Source organism: Heteronotia binoei, chromosome 12, assembly GCF_032191835.1.
Source record: "Heteronotia binoei isolate CCM8104 ecotype False Entrance Well chromosome 12, APGP_CSIRO_Hbin_v1, whole genome shotgun sequence".
Lineage (NCBI taxonomy): Eukaryota > Metazoa > Chordata > Lepidosauria > Squamata > Gekkonidae > Heteronotia > Heteronotia binoei.
The window spans coordinates 34,494,128-34,513,265 of NC_083234.1; the positions used below are offsets into that span (position 1 = coordinate 34,494,128).

Here is a 19,138-nt window from a genome sequence, read left to right on the forward strand (position 1 = left end):
CGTGCCAAAACCACACTGAATCCTGGAAGGGGAGAGAGAGATGCTCTAGATAGCTTCCCTGCAGCACGTCCAAAAACGTCCGTTTCTATCCGCTCTGCTTTGTAATCTGATTGGAAGTTTTGCATTTTCCTGGGAAAAGATGTTTGATTTAGTGGGCAAATGGAAGATTCTTCTGAACTGGGGTGACGGGTGTGGGGGGGTTCCTTCCTGGTTTGATAGGGCTTCTTTGAGCAGGGATGCTCAAAGGTCTTTCTGGCAGACCTGCTTGGCTGCCTGAACTGCTTTGTTGTGACACAAAGGCCCCTGGGAATCAGGAGGATGGTGGGGTTGTCTTTGCAAGGAACAGCCTGTGGCAATGAGGTCCATGTGCCTGCATGGACACTGGGGGGGGCATGTGACCTCCATTCGCCTTCTTCCAATCCATCCAGCTGTTGCCGGCGGCATGGGGAGGGGGTGTAGGAAGACTCTCATGCGCCAGATGTTGAAGCAGCTGGGCCAGTTAGAGAGTTCCAGGGAGGCAAATAAATTACCCCATAAAACTTTTGGCATCTGAAGTTTGTTCTCTGCTGCAGACCCCATGGCACAGCATGAAAGCTCTCCTCCCCCATGGTGGAGCTGCTTTCTAGACAGACATGGCCCCTGCCCCTTTTGCTGCCTTCCCAGCCCCCCTTGCACATTTCCACAGAGGGGTTTCCATTGTCGACACGCAACTGCTTGCAAGGCCTTAATTTCCCTCTGCTTATTCAGTATTACGTCATCTCAGGCCAGCAAAGCTCTAATCCAAATGTGGAAGAAGGCAGAAAATCTTTGATAAATATTGGATACATTTGCACAATTTATTGGATATTGTCAGTAATTTTCAGCCGTAAGTCTTTGCTTTTTTGTTGCTCATTCTTTCCGCAGCTTCCTCAGGTTTGCTGTTTTTGAAGGAAAGACACTGGCGCAGTTTTGGCCTGACAGCAGACCATGGTTAGGCACTAGCTATGGTCTAAACCCCAAACCTTGGTTTGAGCTTCAAAACAGACAGAACACCATGGTTGAGAGCAGGTTGCCAGCCTCCATTTTCTATCTGCGTAGTGGCCGTGGAGCTGATGGCCCACTTCTGATGTTAGGGGCTCTTGCAGGCAGGGTGGTGCCAGTTCAGACATCACAAACAGAGGGAAGAAAGAGGCCTCCGTTAAACAGAAATTAAGAAGTACGAAGTACCAGGAAGTCTCCATAGAACCGTATATGTTTTTAATACACTACGTTTCCAGATAGCGTTCCATTTCCAGCATCAAAAAGCAGAGCACATACATATCAATAAAATGCACATATGTATTGATGATTATGAAAATACAATCCATGTATAGTAATGTAGCTAGATACCTTTTACAGGAAACTGGTCAGCATCTGTTTCTGTTGAAAACACTGAGATATGAAATCATCAGCTGATTCACATCACTGTGATCTGGGATGTTTCTTCACAGAAGGGATGGTTGTTGATTTCCTAGCTCATTATTGTGCTCTGAAGCAGAACGATGCACACACAGAACACACAGTGTTTGGTAACTTCTGCAAGTTAAGGTGTCACACCAAACTAGAGTGAGAACAACCTGTGGTTTGCAAACCTGCATCAAACTATGGTTTGATACAGGCTTGCTGATTCATCTCAAGCCCTGGTTTGTCAATCCAGGCATCGCACTGAACCACAGTTAGGCTTCTAGAGGATCTGAACTGAGCTGTTTTGTCAGGGAGGAAACATCGCAGGGTAGAAGTTTCAGGCTGCCAGAACAGCACAGTTGAATGCTCCTTGATGTTTAGTCACACAACTCCTGGCATTTGGAAAGTCTGCATGGAGGGAGAGATGTAACCTAGATCCACTTCCTGTATACCATTTTGAGAGCTATACCATTTTGGTTAGAGTGTCAGACTAGGTTCTGGGAGACTCAGATTGGAATCCCATCTCTGCGATGGAAGCCTGGGCCAGTTGCACCCTCCACCTCTACCTCACAGGGTTGTTATGAAGATAAAATGGAGGAGAGGAGAAAGATGTAAGCCCAGGTGCTTGCTTGGGAGAAAGGCTGGATATAAATGAAGTAATTAGATGTTTGTTTTTACATTCAGATGTGAGTTAATCTGAAGACTGCAGGGTCCCCGGAAGGCTTTAACAAAAAGATGGGGCTGCTAGGCAGCAGGAGCCAAGTCATGCGAGAGGAAGGCAACTTCCCTGCCTCTCATGTGTCACTGCAGCTTTCTGTGCTCCCTAAAATTGTGCTTCTGTGGACCAGTGGACCCAAAGGAACATTGTAGGGAGCACAGTGGAAGTCTGCCAAAGAGGGGAATGTCAAATATCTCCCTCTCCTCCTTCTCTGAGGGAAAAGTCTTTTCTCCAGAGCAGCTGTTGTTGCATTAGTAATGTGGTATATCTGAAGGAGCAGTTGGTTCTTCTTTAAATTCTTTTTTAAAAATCCAGAAAAGGTAAAGGTAGTCCCCTGTGCAAGCACCAGTCATTTTCGACTCTGGGGTGATGTTGGTTTCACGACGTTTTCACGGCAGACTTTTTACGGGGTGGTTTGCCATTGCCTTCCCCAGTCATCTACACTTCCCCTCCAGCAAGCTGGGTACTCATTTTACCGACCTCGGAAGGATGGAAGGCTGAGCCAGCCTGGAGACGGCTATCTGAACCAGCTTCCGCTGGGATCGAACTCAGGTTGTGAGAAAAGGGCTTCAACTGCAGTACTGCAGCTTTACCATTCTGCGCCACGGGGCTACATAAAAATTCAGAACAGGGCCCCAAACAAGGAAAGTGGCAGACCGCTGCCAACCGTGTCCACCCCAAGACAGTTTTTGTTTTCACCGGTTGCCCTTCTCCCTGCCAATAGATGGCCCCGCACCTTGGCTGGCATCACGGCCTACCAGTCCTGTCTGCAGTACCCCTTCACCTCTGGGAACGGGGGGCCCGGCCTGGAGAAGCAAGCATGGCGACGTTGTGACCGCACAGGCCACTGGGAAGAAGGGGACTATTCCCACTGCCTGTACACCAACGACATCACCCGGGTTCTCTACACCTTTGTGCTGGTGAGCTGGGGAAAGGCAGTGTGGGGGAGGGGGGGCGTTGTTTTCCAATGGCAGTGTCCATAGGATGCGCTGTCCCCTCCATGGCACACTTCCCTGAATGTGCAAGTGCTGTGGCTATGCTGATTGAGTGAAGTGGCTTGTGGGAATATGTTTGCACATCTGAGTCCGAGAATCTGATATCTTAATGCGATCTGGTTGATCCCTGATTAAAAGTAGTGTGTGTGTGGGGGGGGGTGGAGGTGAAGGTATTGGAACCCCAACCACTCAGCTAGAAGGAGATGATCAAATGCAAATCTCACACATTCACACAGATCCCTATATGCAGGGCTGGCCTTGCCACTAGGCAAGCTAGGCAATTGCCTAGGGCGCCGGCCTTCTGGGGGGGCATCAGAAGTTAGCCTTGCCTAAGGTGCCAGACAATCTAGGGTCAACTCTGCCTATTTGTTTTGCCCTTTAGAAGTGGTGGTAGGGAACCACTGAGATCTGGAGAGAGTTCAAACCACCTCCCTGTGCATTTTGGCCCCACTCCAAATACTCTCCCAACCAAGTATCTTGTTCAAAGAAACATGTGGCAGTTCCTAAGTGCACATCCTTTGAATTGTATCCAGGACTTTTTTTGAGCAGGAACTTACAGGAACGCAGTTCCGGCTGGCTTGGCATCAGGGGGTGTGGCTTGATATGCAAATGAATACCTGCGGGACTTTTTCTACAAAAAAGCCCTGTGTGAAACAATGGTGATATCGGAGTGTGGCCTAATAAGCAAATGAGTTCCTGCTGGGCTTTTCCTACAATAAAAGCCCTGGCTGTATCTGAGTTGGCCCTGCGCCTAGGCTTTTGCTAGCCTTTGGTCCCAGAGCCTGATTTTCATGCCATCTCAAACACATGTGAAGTAGTACAGAATTCGTTTTGGTCATCCCCAGTGGGAAGCTACTTTTATGTGCCTGGGATTGGGGGGGGGGGACTCCTTTTTGTGAACAAGCAGGTAGGCTTCAGCCTAGGTCCCTCAAGTTTTATCAATAAAGTGCTGTTGGACCAACTTGGGCCTCAGGTGGATGTGACCATTCTCTTCTGTGCTCCCAGATGCCTATCAATGCCTCCAACGCTCTGACCCTGGCCCACCAACTGCGTGTCTACACAGCAGAAGCTGCCAACTTCTCAGACATGATGGACGTCATCTACGTGTCTCAGATGATTGAAAAGTTCACTGGTTATGTGGACCAGATTAAGCAGGTAACTGGCGTCACCCACCTTCCCTGCTCCTGTCCTCTCCACCTTCCCAAACTCCAGTAGAAGGGGAAGTGTTCCCCCACACATCCCTTCTCTCTGTATTCTCCCAGCACCCTCTAGTCTTCTACTTTCCATGATTTGAGCAGAATGTGGAAAGTTGATATCCACAAGACTGGCTTCATTTGTACCTGTTGCTTTGCAGCGGTTTTACAAGTTGGGTCAGGCTATTGTTTAACTAGAAGTATTTCCTTTGCCACATTGGTGGAAGTGCAAGAAAACGGAAGAAGAGACATATAAAGGACTTGTATTTCACCGTTTCAGGCCTGTCCCTGAAGTACAATTTAAGACCTTTCTTTTTTTAAAAAAAAATCATATACGCTTTTTAGGGTGACCAGATGCAAACATCTACTGTGTTTTAATCACAAGACTGAAGAACAAATTTCAGCATGCTCAGCTTGCCATGCAAGGGTGGAAAAAGACACATCCAGGCTCAGCAGAAACAGACACCCCCACACACACTTCATTGCCTGTTGACAGGCAACAAAAAGGGGCTCATGCTTTGTCCTATTCCCTCCCCCCAGTGCCTTAGTTATCATACTTTAAAAGCAACAGGGCAGGGATGGGCCCAGCCCTGTGGCTATGAAAATGATTGCTGATTCACATGTGCAAATTAGCTAAAAGAATGTTTACTAATAAAATTAGGAAGGGTTACATGATAAGGGTTACATGATTAGTCAAAGCGATGTTATTCCTAGTAGTAATATATGGCTATGAGAGTTGGACCATAAGGAAGGCCAAGCACAGAAGAAGAGATGCTTTTGAGTTGTGGTGCTGGAGAAGACTCTTGAGAGTCCCTTGGGCTGCAAGAAGATCAAATCAGTCATTCCTAAGGGAAATCAACCCTGAATGTTCCCTGGAAAGTCAGATGCTGAAGCTGAAGTTCAAATACTTTGGCCACCAAATGAGAAGGGAGCACTCCCTGGAGAAGATCCTGATGCTGGGAAAGACAAGGCAAAAGAAGAAGGGGATGGCAAAAGATGAGATGACTGGACAGCATTACTGATATATCTAACATGAATATGATGGTGGAAGACAGGAAGGCCTGGCATGACTTTGTCCATGGGGTCACAAAGAGTCGGACTCGATTGTGCGACTGAGCAACAACATAAGGATAAAACAATAAAAGGCCCAATTGACTAGCTATGCCTTTCTGGTTAATGGTTACTCCAAGATGGATTCTGAGTTCTAATCTCTAAACAAAGGGAGGAAGAAGAAACCCAAAATGCCTGTGTCAAATATCAGGTAACATCATCCAACTATAAATTGACCCCAGGCTAAAGGTCACTTCATTATGCACAGGACTTCCTGTTCTCTGGCAGGAACTACATGCAGGACAGCTCGTTGGTTCTAAAGCTAACTAAGAATTAGCATGTGTAAACTCTTTTATGACATCAGCTAGTGAACTTGCAAATATTCCAACACACTTCCACCCTTGCTCTGAGCTTTTTTGGCTCTGCCCCCAATTTGTCCTCTCTGTCCACTTAAATAATTCAAGGTAACATAGTGGTCAAGCTGTTGAGTTCTTTTGCAGACCAAAAGCAGATGAGATCTGGGAGATGGATTTTCTGACCTCTCTTAATTTTAATTACCACTTCAGAACACTGAAGAATTACTTTTGTAACTGCTTGGCCACTGTGTGAGGCAGGATGCTGGTTGAGGAGGTCTGATCCGGCAGGGCTCTTCTTATGTTCACAGCCATGGAAGGACTGCTAAGTGAATCTGAAAAGCTGCATTCTGTATGGGATTTTTTGGCTCCCTTCTCCTGCTCTGTTTTCCCAGTCTAAATCCCACCTCTGTTTATTTCAACTTTGACTTGTTTTCTGCCTCTGTGTACGCTGCCTAGGAAATCTTCTGCATGCGCTAAACACTTAGATGCACTCCAGGTTTCCTAGTCCTTCGCCTCCTAAATTGTTGGTTTCTCCCTAGCTCACAGACGTCATTGTGGAGATGGCCAGCAACATGATGCTGGTGGATGACCACGTCCTGTGGATGGCTCAGATTGAGGACAAGGCCTGCACCAGCATCGTCCGCTCACTGGAGAGGATTGCCAGCTATACGCTCAGCACCAACTCCCAGCACGTTGCCGTGGTAGGAGCACAGGCTGTTTGGGGTGGTGAGCTGGGTAGAATCACAAAGAATAGTAATTAGACTTAGGTGGGGACTGTGGATCAAGACTGACGGTTGCCAGCAAAACGGGACCCTCCTGTCAAGGAGCACTGGGGAAACAGGAGATCACAGGGCTAAGGCGGTGAGGGAAGGATAATAGGTAGGGCTAAGAGCTGTATCATAGGATATGCTCTGGTTGCCAATAAGACAAGGCTGTGGCTCAGTGGTAAAGCATCTGCTTTGCATGCAGAAGGTCCCAGGTTCAACCCCCCAGCACCTCCAGTTAAAAGGTGATCTCCTGAGACTGTGAAGATCCAATCAGAGTAGACAACACTGACCTTGATAGACCAATGGGCTGACTCTGTATAAGGAAGCTTCATGTGTTCAATGGCGGTGACCTCAGTTTGGGAACCAAGCCTGCCCCTGATCCATACCTAGCTTTTTGTGATAGTTCCCAGGAGCAAGTGCAAAGCAGCAGGCAACATGAGGAGAAATGTGCTTGATTTGCTTCATTAGGAATGTGGGAAATGCGGCAAACCTGAAAGTCAGTGCCAGACCTACTGGGGGAGCAGGGAAGGTGTGATAAGCCTGCAGATGGGTCCTCAAGGGGCATCAGTTTTCCCAAGTGTATCCTTGCTTAAGAGGCAATCTTGTGGCTTTCCTCTGACAGAACTCCAGGAATATTGCCTTTGAGGCTTACCTGATCAAGCCAGAAAGCTACACCGGCCTGAGCTGCACGGCGTTCCAGAAGCGTGAGGCGATGCTTGGTGGGCGGCCCCCACGTCAAGAGCGATACAGTGAACCCCTGGCAGACCAGCAGCTGAAGTTCCGCTGCACCACAGGACGGCCCAACATCTCTCTGGCCAGCTTCCATGTCAAGGTAAGGGAAATGGGAAGGAAGGAAAGAAAGATGGACCTTGGGTAGTCATGATAGGGTAAGGGGATAGGACCAATGTTCCCTCTAAGCTGAGTTAGTGTGAGCTAGCTCGCTGTTTTTTAAGCTTCCAGCTCACGTGTTTTAGTCTTAGCTCAGGTAAAATGGCCCTAGAGCAAACTAATTTACGCAGTAGCTCACAACTTCAATGCCAGTAGCTCACAAAGTAGAATTTTTGCTCAAAGGCTCCACAACTTAGAGGGAATATTGGATGGGACCCTAAAATATCTGGGATAGGACAGATGCAAATCAATTCTGCACTGCAGGTGGAAAATAAGGATGGAAGGAAAGCAAGATGCAAGCAAAGATCTAGTTTTCGATGAAAGGATTTATTGTGTTTAATGCAAATACTGGCAAAGATTCTGGTTGACAGCCTGGTTCCACTTCTTTCTCTCACACACCAGGAGAGATTTCCTCTTCCAGCCCCTTATGACGTGTGCATCCATTCCCTAAAACAAAAATGGTGCCCGTCCCTCTTTGCTTTAAATGCACAAGGCATAAAGTAAATAATGACTCTGCTTAGAGATGTGATCTCCTGTGTTAATTGACTAATGGACACCTGTTGTTTTAAAAAGGCATGTTTGGAGATGTTCACTGTAAGTATAAGCTAAAGGGGCCACTAAGAAAGAACTGGGAAGGTGTATGTGTGCCTGTTGTGCCTTCCTTTTCCCAGGGTGGAGGTGATCAGACTTGGATTGGCTTTTGGGGGTTCCACTCACCTCTTGTTTCCTGTCCCATCAGAACAGCATTGCTCTGGCCTCCATTCAGCTCCCTCCTGGCCTCTTCTCTTTGCCGGCATCCCCACATCCCCCTCCTGCCAAATGCAAGCTCCAGTTTCTGGTGTTCCGCAATGGCAAGCTTTTCTGCAGCACCGGCAACTCTTCTCACCTTGCTGATGACGGCAAGCGACGCAGTGTGGCCACACCAGTGATCTATTCAGGCACACGTAAGGGCTGGGAGCTGTGGCAGGGGCGGGAGGGTGGGGTGAGCATGACTGGAACACCCAGCTGGCTTCTCTGCCTTGCAGGGCAAGTGCAAGGGAGGGCAGTGCTCAGTGGCAGAGCCTGTGCTTGGGATCCTTAGCAGTGACTGAGCAGGGTCTGCATGGTGATGCCTGCGCAGCCCCCTTTTACCAACCCCCCCGCCCCCGTCTCCTTCCCTAGATGGCTGTGGAGTGAACAACCTCACGGAGCCTGTCCTGCTCTCACTGCGGCATTTGGGTGAGGGGACTGACCGCATGGCTGCATACTGGGATTTTGATGTTCTGGGTGGCTATGGCAGCTGGAGAGCAGAAGGTTGTCAGCTGATCGGCCTGGAGCTCAACGTCACCACCATCAGCTGCCGGCACCTCAGCAACGTCGCTGTCTTGATGGTAGGCATGAGGTGGAATGGGGCCTGGAGTGGGGGGAAGGGCACAGGCAGGCCCAAACATTCTTTTCAGAGGTTAAGAATGGTAAGGTAACCAAACTGCCCTCCAGTGAGTAGAGGAGTTTGGCCAGGAAATGCGAGAACACCTCAGAGGCCAATCTGCAACATCCCAGAGGCCTCTAGGGCAATGTCCAGTCTCCTGATTGGACAGATTCTGAAGATGATGTAATGTTGACACTCTGGCTCCTTTTAACCCTGCTTCACTGGTCCCTGAGAGGTCGATAGAGAAGGCATGTGAAGGAGACTCATGAAGTGGAGGAGCATAAAGCATGACAGTGGAGAAGGTCTACCAGAGGACATCTGGTGCAGGACATCGAGGAAACCCAGAAACTAATTAGAATTAAATCAGAAAATGTGGCAGTTGTCACTCAAATGAGAATTGCATAAAATGAAATGGCAGCAGAATGTGTTTAAAGGTGGGATTCTCAAAAGTTCGATGGAACACAGACCCTCTTCACTTGCCTCCAAAAGTTTGCAGGAGAAGAAAGTAAATTAACTTCCGGAAGGAGGACATGCCATAGTGACACAGAAAGGTGCTTATTTCTATGAAGGTGGTGCTTTGTTGATTTATTTATTTCATGTAAAGCATTTATTCCCTGCCCTCTAACGGCGTAGACTCCAAATTCTTCAGGACTGCTGTGATCTCCCTGGGGGAGGGGGGCAGACAACGAGGATTGTCCCCCCAGCCTGCCACTAGCTGTCTTAATTCATGGTGCCTCTGTCCTGTCTCGTCAGTTAACCATATTCTCCAATGCAGGAGCTGAGCAATTTCCCACGCGAGTCTCAGAGCCCGGCTGAGGTGCTGCATCCTGTCATTTACACTTGCACTGCCCTCCTCCTCCTCTGCCTGTTTGCCACCATCATCACCTATATCATCAACCACAGGTGAGCAGCCTTCCAATTCCAGCGGTGGCTTCATGTTGCTGAGACCCCCATGCCTGGAAGGGGTTTGGTCCCAGTGGCCAGGCACACGGTTGGCATGCCTTTCTTACTTATTCAGCTTGTGTTTTTCCCTCCAAATGGGGCACAACAATAATTTTAAACCCATAATTCAATGCAACAGAAGAAAACAATACAATTTAGTTCAATTGTATCTTCAGCCAGTCCTGAATCCAGTGGGTTAGCTTGTCCAAGGCCAAAGGGCACAAGCCACAGACCAAGATCCCTTTAATTTTTGCCCAAGGGCTCGTGCCTCTGGCCAGGCTGGAACTTTGTAACTGGAAACAAAAAAAGCAAACTAAAGCAAGCAGAGATGGTGCAGTTGGCAGCATTCTGCTCTCTCTGCTCATCTGCAGTTAGGGAATGTCAGGCGGGAAGGAATTTTCCTTTGACTGCAATCCTGCGAAGTGGTGGAGCGGCGCGTGGAGAGCGCGCGGGGAGCAGCGGCCAAACAGCGGGCCACCCCGAGAACGGAGACTAGGTGGAAACTAGGAGGGCGCTCTCTAGCCCCTGCCTTCGACCGCCCACCTCTTGCTCCCCCCCCTCTTTTTCATCAACCCGTCTTACCCTCCACCTCCCCCTCCGACTGATCATTAAAACGCCATACAACACAACTGACCAGCGACTTGGGCAACCCCAATAGAGAAGCCCTGTACGGGGCTCAGGGGAGCTCAGTTTGCACACGGAATAAACAACATTGGCGTGGATCAGAGAGACAAAAATCATCAATGTGGAAGACCATAGAAGAGATTGCCTCCCTTATCTCTCCTCCAGACTGTAACACCTGCACTTGCACTTTAAAACACCCAAGCCCAATAAACCAGGCGGACAATGGACAACGTGCAATCTATTCCTTAATGACTGACCAATGGCCTGATTATCAACAGAACTGTCATAATTTTATTGTTAATTAATTTATTAGGATATTTTAACTCAATCAATTGGTAAATTAGATTTAATATATATTTATATATATTGGAATGTATTTATTGATTCTCAGTTTCTAAGAATGAGGGGTGGGGGGGGAGGATATTTATTGATACTGGGAGGATTAAATTTATAGAAGTTTTTGTAGCAATTGATTGAAATAGACTGGGGAGGGTAACTAAATTAATTAAATTAATTAATTCAAGGTATAGGAAGTGGGCCAAGTGGTGGGAGTCAGAGAGGTTAGTAAGAGGATAAGCTAAAACGACAGACCAGGAGAGAATTGGCAAATAAGATCTGAGAATTTTACCCAGTGCAACCGCAATGTCCGGCCAAGGGATTCCAGTGCTCCTGGGGAGGGGAAGGTATGACGGTGGGAGTAGACAGTTATTCAAAGGAAGGAGACAGAGACAAAAAGGGGCTCGGCCACCTTCCAGTCTACTTCCCATCCCAACGGTGGCAGGTAGTGGGGCCAAGAGGAATGGCTCGCCTCTGTCATTGGTGTTATGCAACGCCAGGTCCGTAAACAACAAGACTGCGATCCTGAGGGAGTTTCTGCTCCAACAGGACATGGACCTGGCTTGCGTGACCGAGACCTGGGTGAGGGAAGGGGAGACAGTGGCTCTCTCCCAAATGGCCCCCCCGGGATACTCGGTCTTTCACCAATCGCGGACCAGCGGGCGGGGGGGAGGAGTGGCGTTACTCATACGGGAGGATTACTCCTTTCGGGCCCTCCCGGACCCAAGGATCGATGGTATTGAATGTGCTGGTTTGGCGTGGGATGCCGGAGAGGGGTTGGCAGTCTGGTTGGTGTACCGTCCGCCTAACGCACCAACCGGCGCCTTACCATCACTATTGGAGGCAGTGGCGGGCTGGGCGTTGAGGTTCCCGAGGCTTATGGTCTTGGGTGACTTCAACGTCCATGCCGACGACACGGCCTCCACTCAGGCGATGGACCTAGTGTCTTCCATGGCGACACTGGGGCTCTCTCAATTTGTTACGACTCCCACGCACCAAGCCGGGCACACACTAGACCTGATCTTTGCGTCCGGGATTTCGGTGAGCGATATCGCGCTGGAAGCGGTACCATGGTCGGATCACCTAGCCCTTAAGGCTCGTGTGGGGACGCCACCCCAACCCTGTATGGGCGGAGAGCCTATTTTGGCTCGCCCTCGGAGCCTGATGGACCCGGAACGGTTCCAAACGGCCCTGAGGGAACCCTGGCCCACTAGCAATTCCCTCGATGGCCTTGTGGAAACCTGGCAAGACCGATTAACCAGGGCCATTGACGAAATAGCACCCCGGCGCCCTCTGCGCCCTCGTAGGAGGTTGGCCCCATGGTACACCTTGGAATTGCACCAACTCAAACAAGGGCTCAGACGACTAGAGAGGCAGTGGAGACATACTCGGGACGAAGCAATGAGAACATCCTACAGAACGCTTATGAAGTCGTATGAGATGGCAGTCAAGGCCGCAAAGAAAAATTACTTTGCAGCCAAGATTGCATCCGCAGATTCGCGCCCAGCACAACTGTTTAGAATAATTGGGGACCTTATAACTTTGCCACAAGGCAAACCAAACATTAGAGAATTGGAGATTGGCTGTGAGGCATTTGCGAAATATTTTGCGGATAAAATCTCACTGCTCCGCCAAGACCTGCCTACCACCTTGGAAACAGTGAGTGAAATTGAGGCTCCGTGCCTGTCTTCGGGGTTGGTCCTGGATCGCTTCGACCCGCTCGACCTAGAGGAAGTCGATGGGATCCTCTCCGCTGCTCGCCCAACAACATGTGATTTGGATCCTTGCCCCTCTTGGCTGATTAAATCCTGCCAGAGGGAGCTCAGAAGTCCTTTACGGGACATCATAAATAGATCCCTCGTAGAGGGGCACTTCCCAACGCCTCTGAAAGAGGCGTTGGTTCGCCCTCTCTTAAAAAAATGTACAGCAGACCCGGCCGAATTGGCGAATTACCGTCCGGTGTCTAATCTACCATTCCTAGGCAAAATTATTGAGAGGGCAGTGGCGTTGCAGCTACAGAGGTTCCTAGATGACGCTTCCGTCCTTGACCCGTGCCAGTCTGGGTTCCGACCGGGCCATGGGACGGAGACAGTGCTGGTCGCCTTGGTGGATGACCTCCAGCGGCATCTGGATCGGGGCGGCTCTGCGGTACTGATGTTATTAGACCTGTCGGCGGCATTTGATACAGTCGACCATCAGTTACTAAAGCGCCGCCTTGCCGACATAGGGGTTAGGGGGCTGGCCTTACAGTGGCTTTCCTCCTTCCTCTCCGATCGGGGACAAAGGGTGGCCATTGGGGGCGAGCGATCCCAGAGGCACACACTTGATTGTGGGGTGCCTCAGGGAGCAGTTCTCTCCCCAATGCTGCTTAACATTTATATGCGCCCCCTTGCCCAGATTGTCCGGAGGTTTGGGCTGGGTTGCCATCAATATGCAGATGACACCCAGCTCTATCTACTAATGGACGGCCGGCCTGGCTCCGCCCCAGGGAACCTGGATCGGGCCTTGCAGGCTGTAGCGGCGTGGCTTAGATTGAGTGGGTTGAAGTTGAACCCAGCGAAGACAGAGGTCCTTTGCGTGGGTCGCGGCGCCCAGGGAGGGGAAATAGCTCTCCCAACCTTCGACGGCGCACTATTGGAACCAGTGCGCCAGGTAAAGAGTTTGGGTGTTTTACTGGAGCCTTCATTATCAATGGAGGCCCAGATAGCAGCCACTGCCAAGTCAGCATTCTTTCATCTGAAGCGGGCAAGGCAGTTGGCCCCCTTCTTGGAACGCCGCGACCTCGCAACAGTGATCCATGCAACGGTCACCTCAAGATTGGACTACTGTAATGCCCTCTACTTGGGGCTACCTCTGTGCCGGACTCGGAAGCTGCAGCTAGTGCAGAATGCGGCGGCCAGGCTGTTACTGGGGCTCCCGAAATGGGAGCACATACAGCCGGGGCTGCGCGGACTGCACTGGCTGCCAGTTATCTACCGAGTCCAGTACAAAGTGTTGGTTATTACCTTTAAAGCCCTATATGGCCGAGGACCTGCCTACCTAAGGGACCGTCTCTCCCCGTATGAACCCCAGAGGGCACTGAGGTCAGCAAGTAAAAACAAAATGACCATTCCTGGGCCGAGAGAGGCCAGGCTCCAAAGCACCAGGGTGCGAGCCTTTTCAGTTGCGGCACCTGCACTGTGGAACCAGCTCCCGGAGGAGGTGCGGGCCCTGCGGAACCTCGACCAGTTCCGCAGGGCCTGCAAGACTGCCCTTTTTAGATACGCCTATAATGATACGGACTGCTGAGTTGCAATGAACGAAGAACCGCCATCTTTAACACCATTTAAACTGGCAGAATCAGCGCTAGAACAGCTATTACTGCCAGATATATATATAATGTAATTGTAAATTAAGTATTTTAACTGAATTAACGGGTTTTTATATGTGTAATTTTAATTGCTAATCTAATGTTTTACTATTTATGTTAATATATTACTTACTGTTAGCCGCCCTGAGCCGCTTTGCGGGGAGGGCGGGGTAGAAATAAAATTTATTATTATTATTATTATTATGGTTAGTACTGGACCAGTGGCTGGAAAGAAAAAACTGACAGCCCCGTATTACAGAACTGTTCATAAGGTGCAGTTCAGCCCTCTGTGTGTTAGTATCAAGCTGTTTGTCTTGCTTATGTCTAAGAAGCTCTGTGCAATTTGGATTTGCTTGCTTGGCATCCCTGACTAACTGAAGCCTGTGTTTTCTCTGGGGTCTGTTTCTCAGCACCATCCACATCTCACGGAAATGCTGGCACATGCTGCTCAACCTCTGCTTCCACATTGCCATGACGTCTGCTGTGTTTGCAGGCGGCATCACTCTGACTGACTACCCGGTCATCTGTCAAGCAGTGAGTATGGTTAACCTTGGCCTGATGCTCTTCATAACAGCACCACCACTGCAGACGCGCATTGTAACAGCAGCACACTGGTTTTTCAGACACCAAACGCATAAGTGATAGAGGGCAGACAGGTTTTGTTTAAAGACTCAGGGATCTGTAACCTAACTGGAAAGGCTTTGCCATTCATGGTGGGTAAAACCCCGCCCTCGGCTCCAGTTCCCTCCCCTTGAGATACTGAGGAGTGGGAGGAAAAATGGCCGGGAAGTAGCCTCCGTAGTGACACTCTAGAAATTCCCCCATGTCTCTGTGGCCTTTACCACAGAGATTAAGGGAAATTTCTAAAATGCCATTTTGTCCTCTCCAAACTCCACCCTCCCCAGGCACCTCCCTCAAAATCTGCTGGCATTTGCTGAGGCACTACTGGCATCCTTCCTGCTGGAATTCCCAAGAGCATGTAAACTGGTGTTTGAGAATGGAGACATGTCTTTACTTGTTATGCACTTGTTACGCACTATGTGTTCCCATAATAAACATACTGCTGCAAAAAGTGCAGAGAAGCCCAGCAATGGTGAGCTTAAGAGGTGCCCTTATCAATAGTAGAGCATGAAAATGGTAGACCTACACTGCTGCTCAGTTTACCTCCTCCTCTTGCAGCTGGAATTTAGAGATACGCAAATTCTGAATATGAAGGCTTCTTTTAGCCATCATGATTGATAGCCGCTGAGAGCTCCATCTTCCTTTTTCAAGCTGTCTAAATCAGTGGCCAGCTGCCCTGTCTTGTAAATCCCATGTGTTGTGTGAAGAAATACTTTTCTTTCAACTCTGCAACCAATCAATTCCATTGGAGGAGTCCAGCTTCTAGTATTATGGAAATATATGTGTGTGGGGGGGGAGGGGGCGGAATCTTCGCTTGTGTTTTTGTTCCCTCCTCCCATAATACTAGAACTTGAGGGCCCCAATGAAATTGCTTGGTGGTAGATTAAGGACAGACTGATAAAATAAGTCCAAAGTCCTTTTTCACACAATGTATAGCTAATTTTTGGAAATAACTGCTGCAGAAAATAGCAGTGGCCACTGGTTTAAAACAGCTGTCATAGCAGCATTAGGCAAATTCAGGCAGGTGTGGTCTGTCTCTGTAGGTCAAAAAGGTTATCTAAATGCAATTGAAAAATGACTGCAGCAAACAAGTGCTATGAGAACAAGAAGGCTGTTCCAGGGCCAGCTACAGCAACTACCTGTTTTCCTAGCTTACAAAGATGTCCTACATAAAGACAAATCTCAAGCAAATCAGCCTACAGACAGGGATTATCCACTCCATATGCCTTCCAGGCAAGCACACACATTCACAATGCATTCTCCCCACCTCACAAGCTGATCTGTCTTTCTCTCTCGGCTTGGCTTCGCGAACGAAGATTTAAGAAGGGTGCAATAGTCCACGTTTGCTGCAGGCTCGCTGGTGGCTGACAAGACCAATGTGGGACAGGCAGGTCCGGCCACAGCGGCTGCAGGGAAAAGTCTGATTTAGGGTTGGTCCTGTAGCAGTGCGATTCTTCCTCAATCTCCTTTTGTCCTCAAGACCAGCTATGCGTGTGTTCTCAAAGGAAGAGACAGCCTGGTGGATGGTGTGCCTCCATGCTTTGCGATCTCACCCTCCCTGCATCACTGTGGGTGAATCAGTTCTGAAGACAGTCCAGCAGTTCAGCTACCTGGGGTGCATCATCTCCTCAGATGCCAAGATCGACAAGGAGATTGACAACAGGCTGGCAAAGGCAAACCGTGCATTTGGCCGACTGCACAAAAGAGTGTGGAGCAACAAGCATCTGAAAAAAGGCACAAAGATCAATGTTTACAAAGCGGTTGTGATGACAACCCTCATCTATGATCTGTCTTTAGGATGTTGCAATTTGTGCAGCTATGGCAGATGGTAAATGGTTAATGATTTGGCCTGATCTGAACCTTGAGTGATAGTGAAATTAAATGGAATTCTACAGTTGAGAGTGGTCGTTAAGAAATTAAAACTGCCTGGGAAGGAAGACTAAAAGAGGAGAGGATTGTAAAGGATCCCTATTCAAGCCTGAGGAAATATCTCCTAGTAAAGGGTGTGTGTGATCTATATCAAGTGGTTAGGAAGGGATACTGGAACTTAAAAACTACAATTCAATGCAACAGAAGAAAATAATACAATTTAGATCCATTGTATCTTTAGCCAGTTCTGTTCTGTTCCTGCCTTCACCAACTTAAAAACCTATAAAGGACTTACAAAAAAGCTTATGCTTGTTTATTTAAGCAGGGACTGCCAAGAAATCTCTCTCCTCAAATTTTAAAGACTTGTCTGTATAACTAAACCGCTGCATGTTTGTGACAAACTATTGCTTATATAAAGTTACCTCATTCCTGTTGCCTGCCCACCTTCTACATCCTAAACCTGATATCTACTTGACCATTTCCCCTCATAAGTAAACTCAGTTTGTTAGTTTTTGAATTACCATCAGCCTCTCCTGTGCCATTGTCAGACAAAGACAAAAGAAGGATTTTTTGTAAGTCCCTCAAATCTCTAGACTGTGTCAGCATATATTTATATTTAAACAACTGGGTGGGACAGACAGAAAAATAAAAAAGAAAAGGGGCTGCCCAGCCAAGAAGAAGAAAATATAAAGGGATCATGGGGCGGGGGTGGGTAGGGTGGAAATCATCATAGCAGGGTTCCTGAATAAGCCACCTGGGCAGATGTCTGTGTCCTTCAATAAGACCATTTCCTGCAGGTTGGCATCATTCTGCACTACTCTTCCTTGTCAACTCTCCTGTGGATGGCTGTGATGGCTCGAGTGATCTACAAGGAAGCCACATGGAAGGCCCCGCAGCAGGAGGAAGGGGAAACAGCTCTGCCAGCCCCCCGCCCAATGCTGCGGTACAGAGAGAAGGAAGACAGAGCGTCTTTTTGGGAGGGGGTTGCAAGGAGTGTGCAAAGAGGAGGAGTCCTGATCTGAATGTTGAGTCTTGGTCTGCAAGGGAAAGCCCCATTCTAAGATTACCAAATTCAGTACAGGCCACGGTTCCTGACCTTTCAAGTAGTGGACAGGTTTTTTTAATATCTAGAAAGCCCTGCTGTGACCTAGGGGTCAGATACTCAGATCGAAACAGGCTATTCCTGTTGGCAGCAGAGTTTAGGACTTGCAATAATGGGTTTAAATTAAGGGCAGGAAAGTACCGGATGGATATTGGGGGAAACTTTTTTTACAGTACAAATTGTTCAACGGTGGAATCAGCTACTGAGAGAGGTAGTGAGCTCCGCTTCACTGGCAGTCTTTAAATAGCAGCTGGACAAACACTTGTCAGGGATGCTCTAGGCCAGGGGTGGCCAAACTTGCTTAATGTAAGAGCCACATAGAATAAAGGTCAGGTGTTTGAGAGCCACAAGACAGGAAGGAAAGAAAGCAGGCAAATAGATGAGGGGGAAGGAGGGGAGAGAGGAAGTGGAAATAAATCAACTTTAACTTCAAATGTATTCTTCGAGCGGTTGGCTGGCTTGGCTTGGAGAAGTGATTTAAAGAGAGAAATGCCTTTTCCTAGCCAGCCAACAGGGGGGGGGGGTGGCTTTGAGAGCCACACAGTATGTATGAAAGAGCCATATGTGGCTCCTGAGCCACAGTTTGGCCACCCCTGCTCTAGACTGATCCTGTATTGAGTACAGGATTGGACTAGATGGCCTGTATGAGCCTTCCAACTTGGTGATTCTGTAATTCTAGGGGGCACCTCGGTTCTAATTCCCACTCAGTGCTCACTGGGTTACACTGCACCCGTGCATGGTGAAAGTTGGGAAAACCAAGTGCTTCCCTGCCCCTCAACCTTCTTGGAGGGAAAAAAATGTGGTATGGTGGCTTCTTCTCCCATCATCTCTGTGCCTTGAAAGGAGCTCTGCTAATGGTGGTTTCCTTTGTGCTTCAGGTTCTACCTGATTGCTGGCGGGATCCCCCTCATCATCTGTGGGATTACAGCAGCTGTCAACATCCACAATTACGGGGACCATGACTCCTAGTAAGCGATCCCAGCACTTGCTTTGCATGCTTAAGCTTCATACATATATATGCAGCTTTGGTTTTGGACTGGAATTATGTTGCTGGCGACAGGTCCTCCTTGCTTTTATCCCACGTGGGAGTGCCTGCGTGGCCAAACGTAGTGGAAGTTATGACTACTGCCGATTGTCCAAGGGAATGAATGTGCCTGCACATGACTTGTTGCTCATACCACTTGGTAGAAGGCAAGTTGGATCATCCACACAATTAACTACAATTTTCCTTCTACCCGGGGCTCTCGCTTGATCAAAAGGCTTTGTTCATTAGGCATGGGCCTTGTAATCTATTTGTTAATGTGTGCTAACAATGCCTTGCACAGCAGCAGAACCTTTTGTTTCAAGATGGGGCTACCACGGTCAGTACAGGGTGGGAGAAAATGAGAAGAAATGTGGATGGAGGGAGCTGAACGCTCCCAATGCTTGTCATTTTTCAGAAAGTGACTGGTCCAAGGTCAGCCAAACAAAGATTTTTTTTAAACTTAAAATAAAACAT

At 48.6% G+C, this 19,138-nt stretch overlaps 1 protein-coding gene across 1 annotated transcript in view; it reads left to right on the plus strand.

Moving 5' to 3' along the window:
* The window catches only part of ADGRA2 (adhesion G protein-coupled receptor A2), a 125,205-nt gene that overhangs the window by 99,159 nt on the left and 6,908 nt on the right, over positions 1–19,138 (plus strand). Inside the window, exons 9-18 of the mRNA XM_060251882.1 lie at positions 2,865–3,060; positions 4,141–4,290; positions 6,274–6,435; positions 7,124–7,333; positions 8,129–8,333; positions 8,551–8,759; positions 9,573–9,700; positions 14,459–14,582; positions 17,336–17,481; positions 18,519–18,608. Of these exons, the coding sequence (XP_060107865.1) occupies positions 2,865–3,060; positions 4,141–4,290; positions 6,274–6,435; positions 7,124–7,333; positions 8,129–8,333; positions 8,551–8,759; positions 9,573–9,700; positions 14,459–14,582; positions 17,336–17,481; positions 18,519–18,608 (1,620 nt within the window). The remainder of the gene's footprint in view (positions 1–2,864; positions 3,061–4,140; positions 4,291–6,273; positions 6,436–7,123; positions 7,334–8,128; positions 8,334–8,550; positions 8,760–9,572; positions 9,701–14,458; positions 14,583–17,335; positions 17,482–18,518; positions 18,609–19,138) is intronic.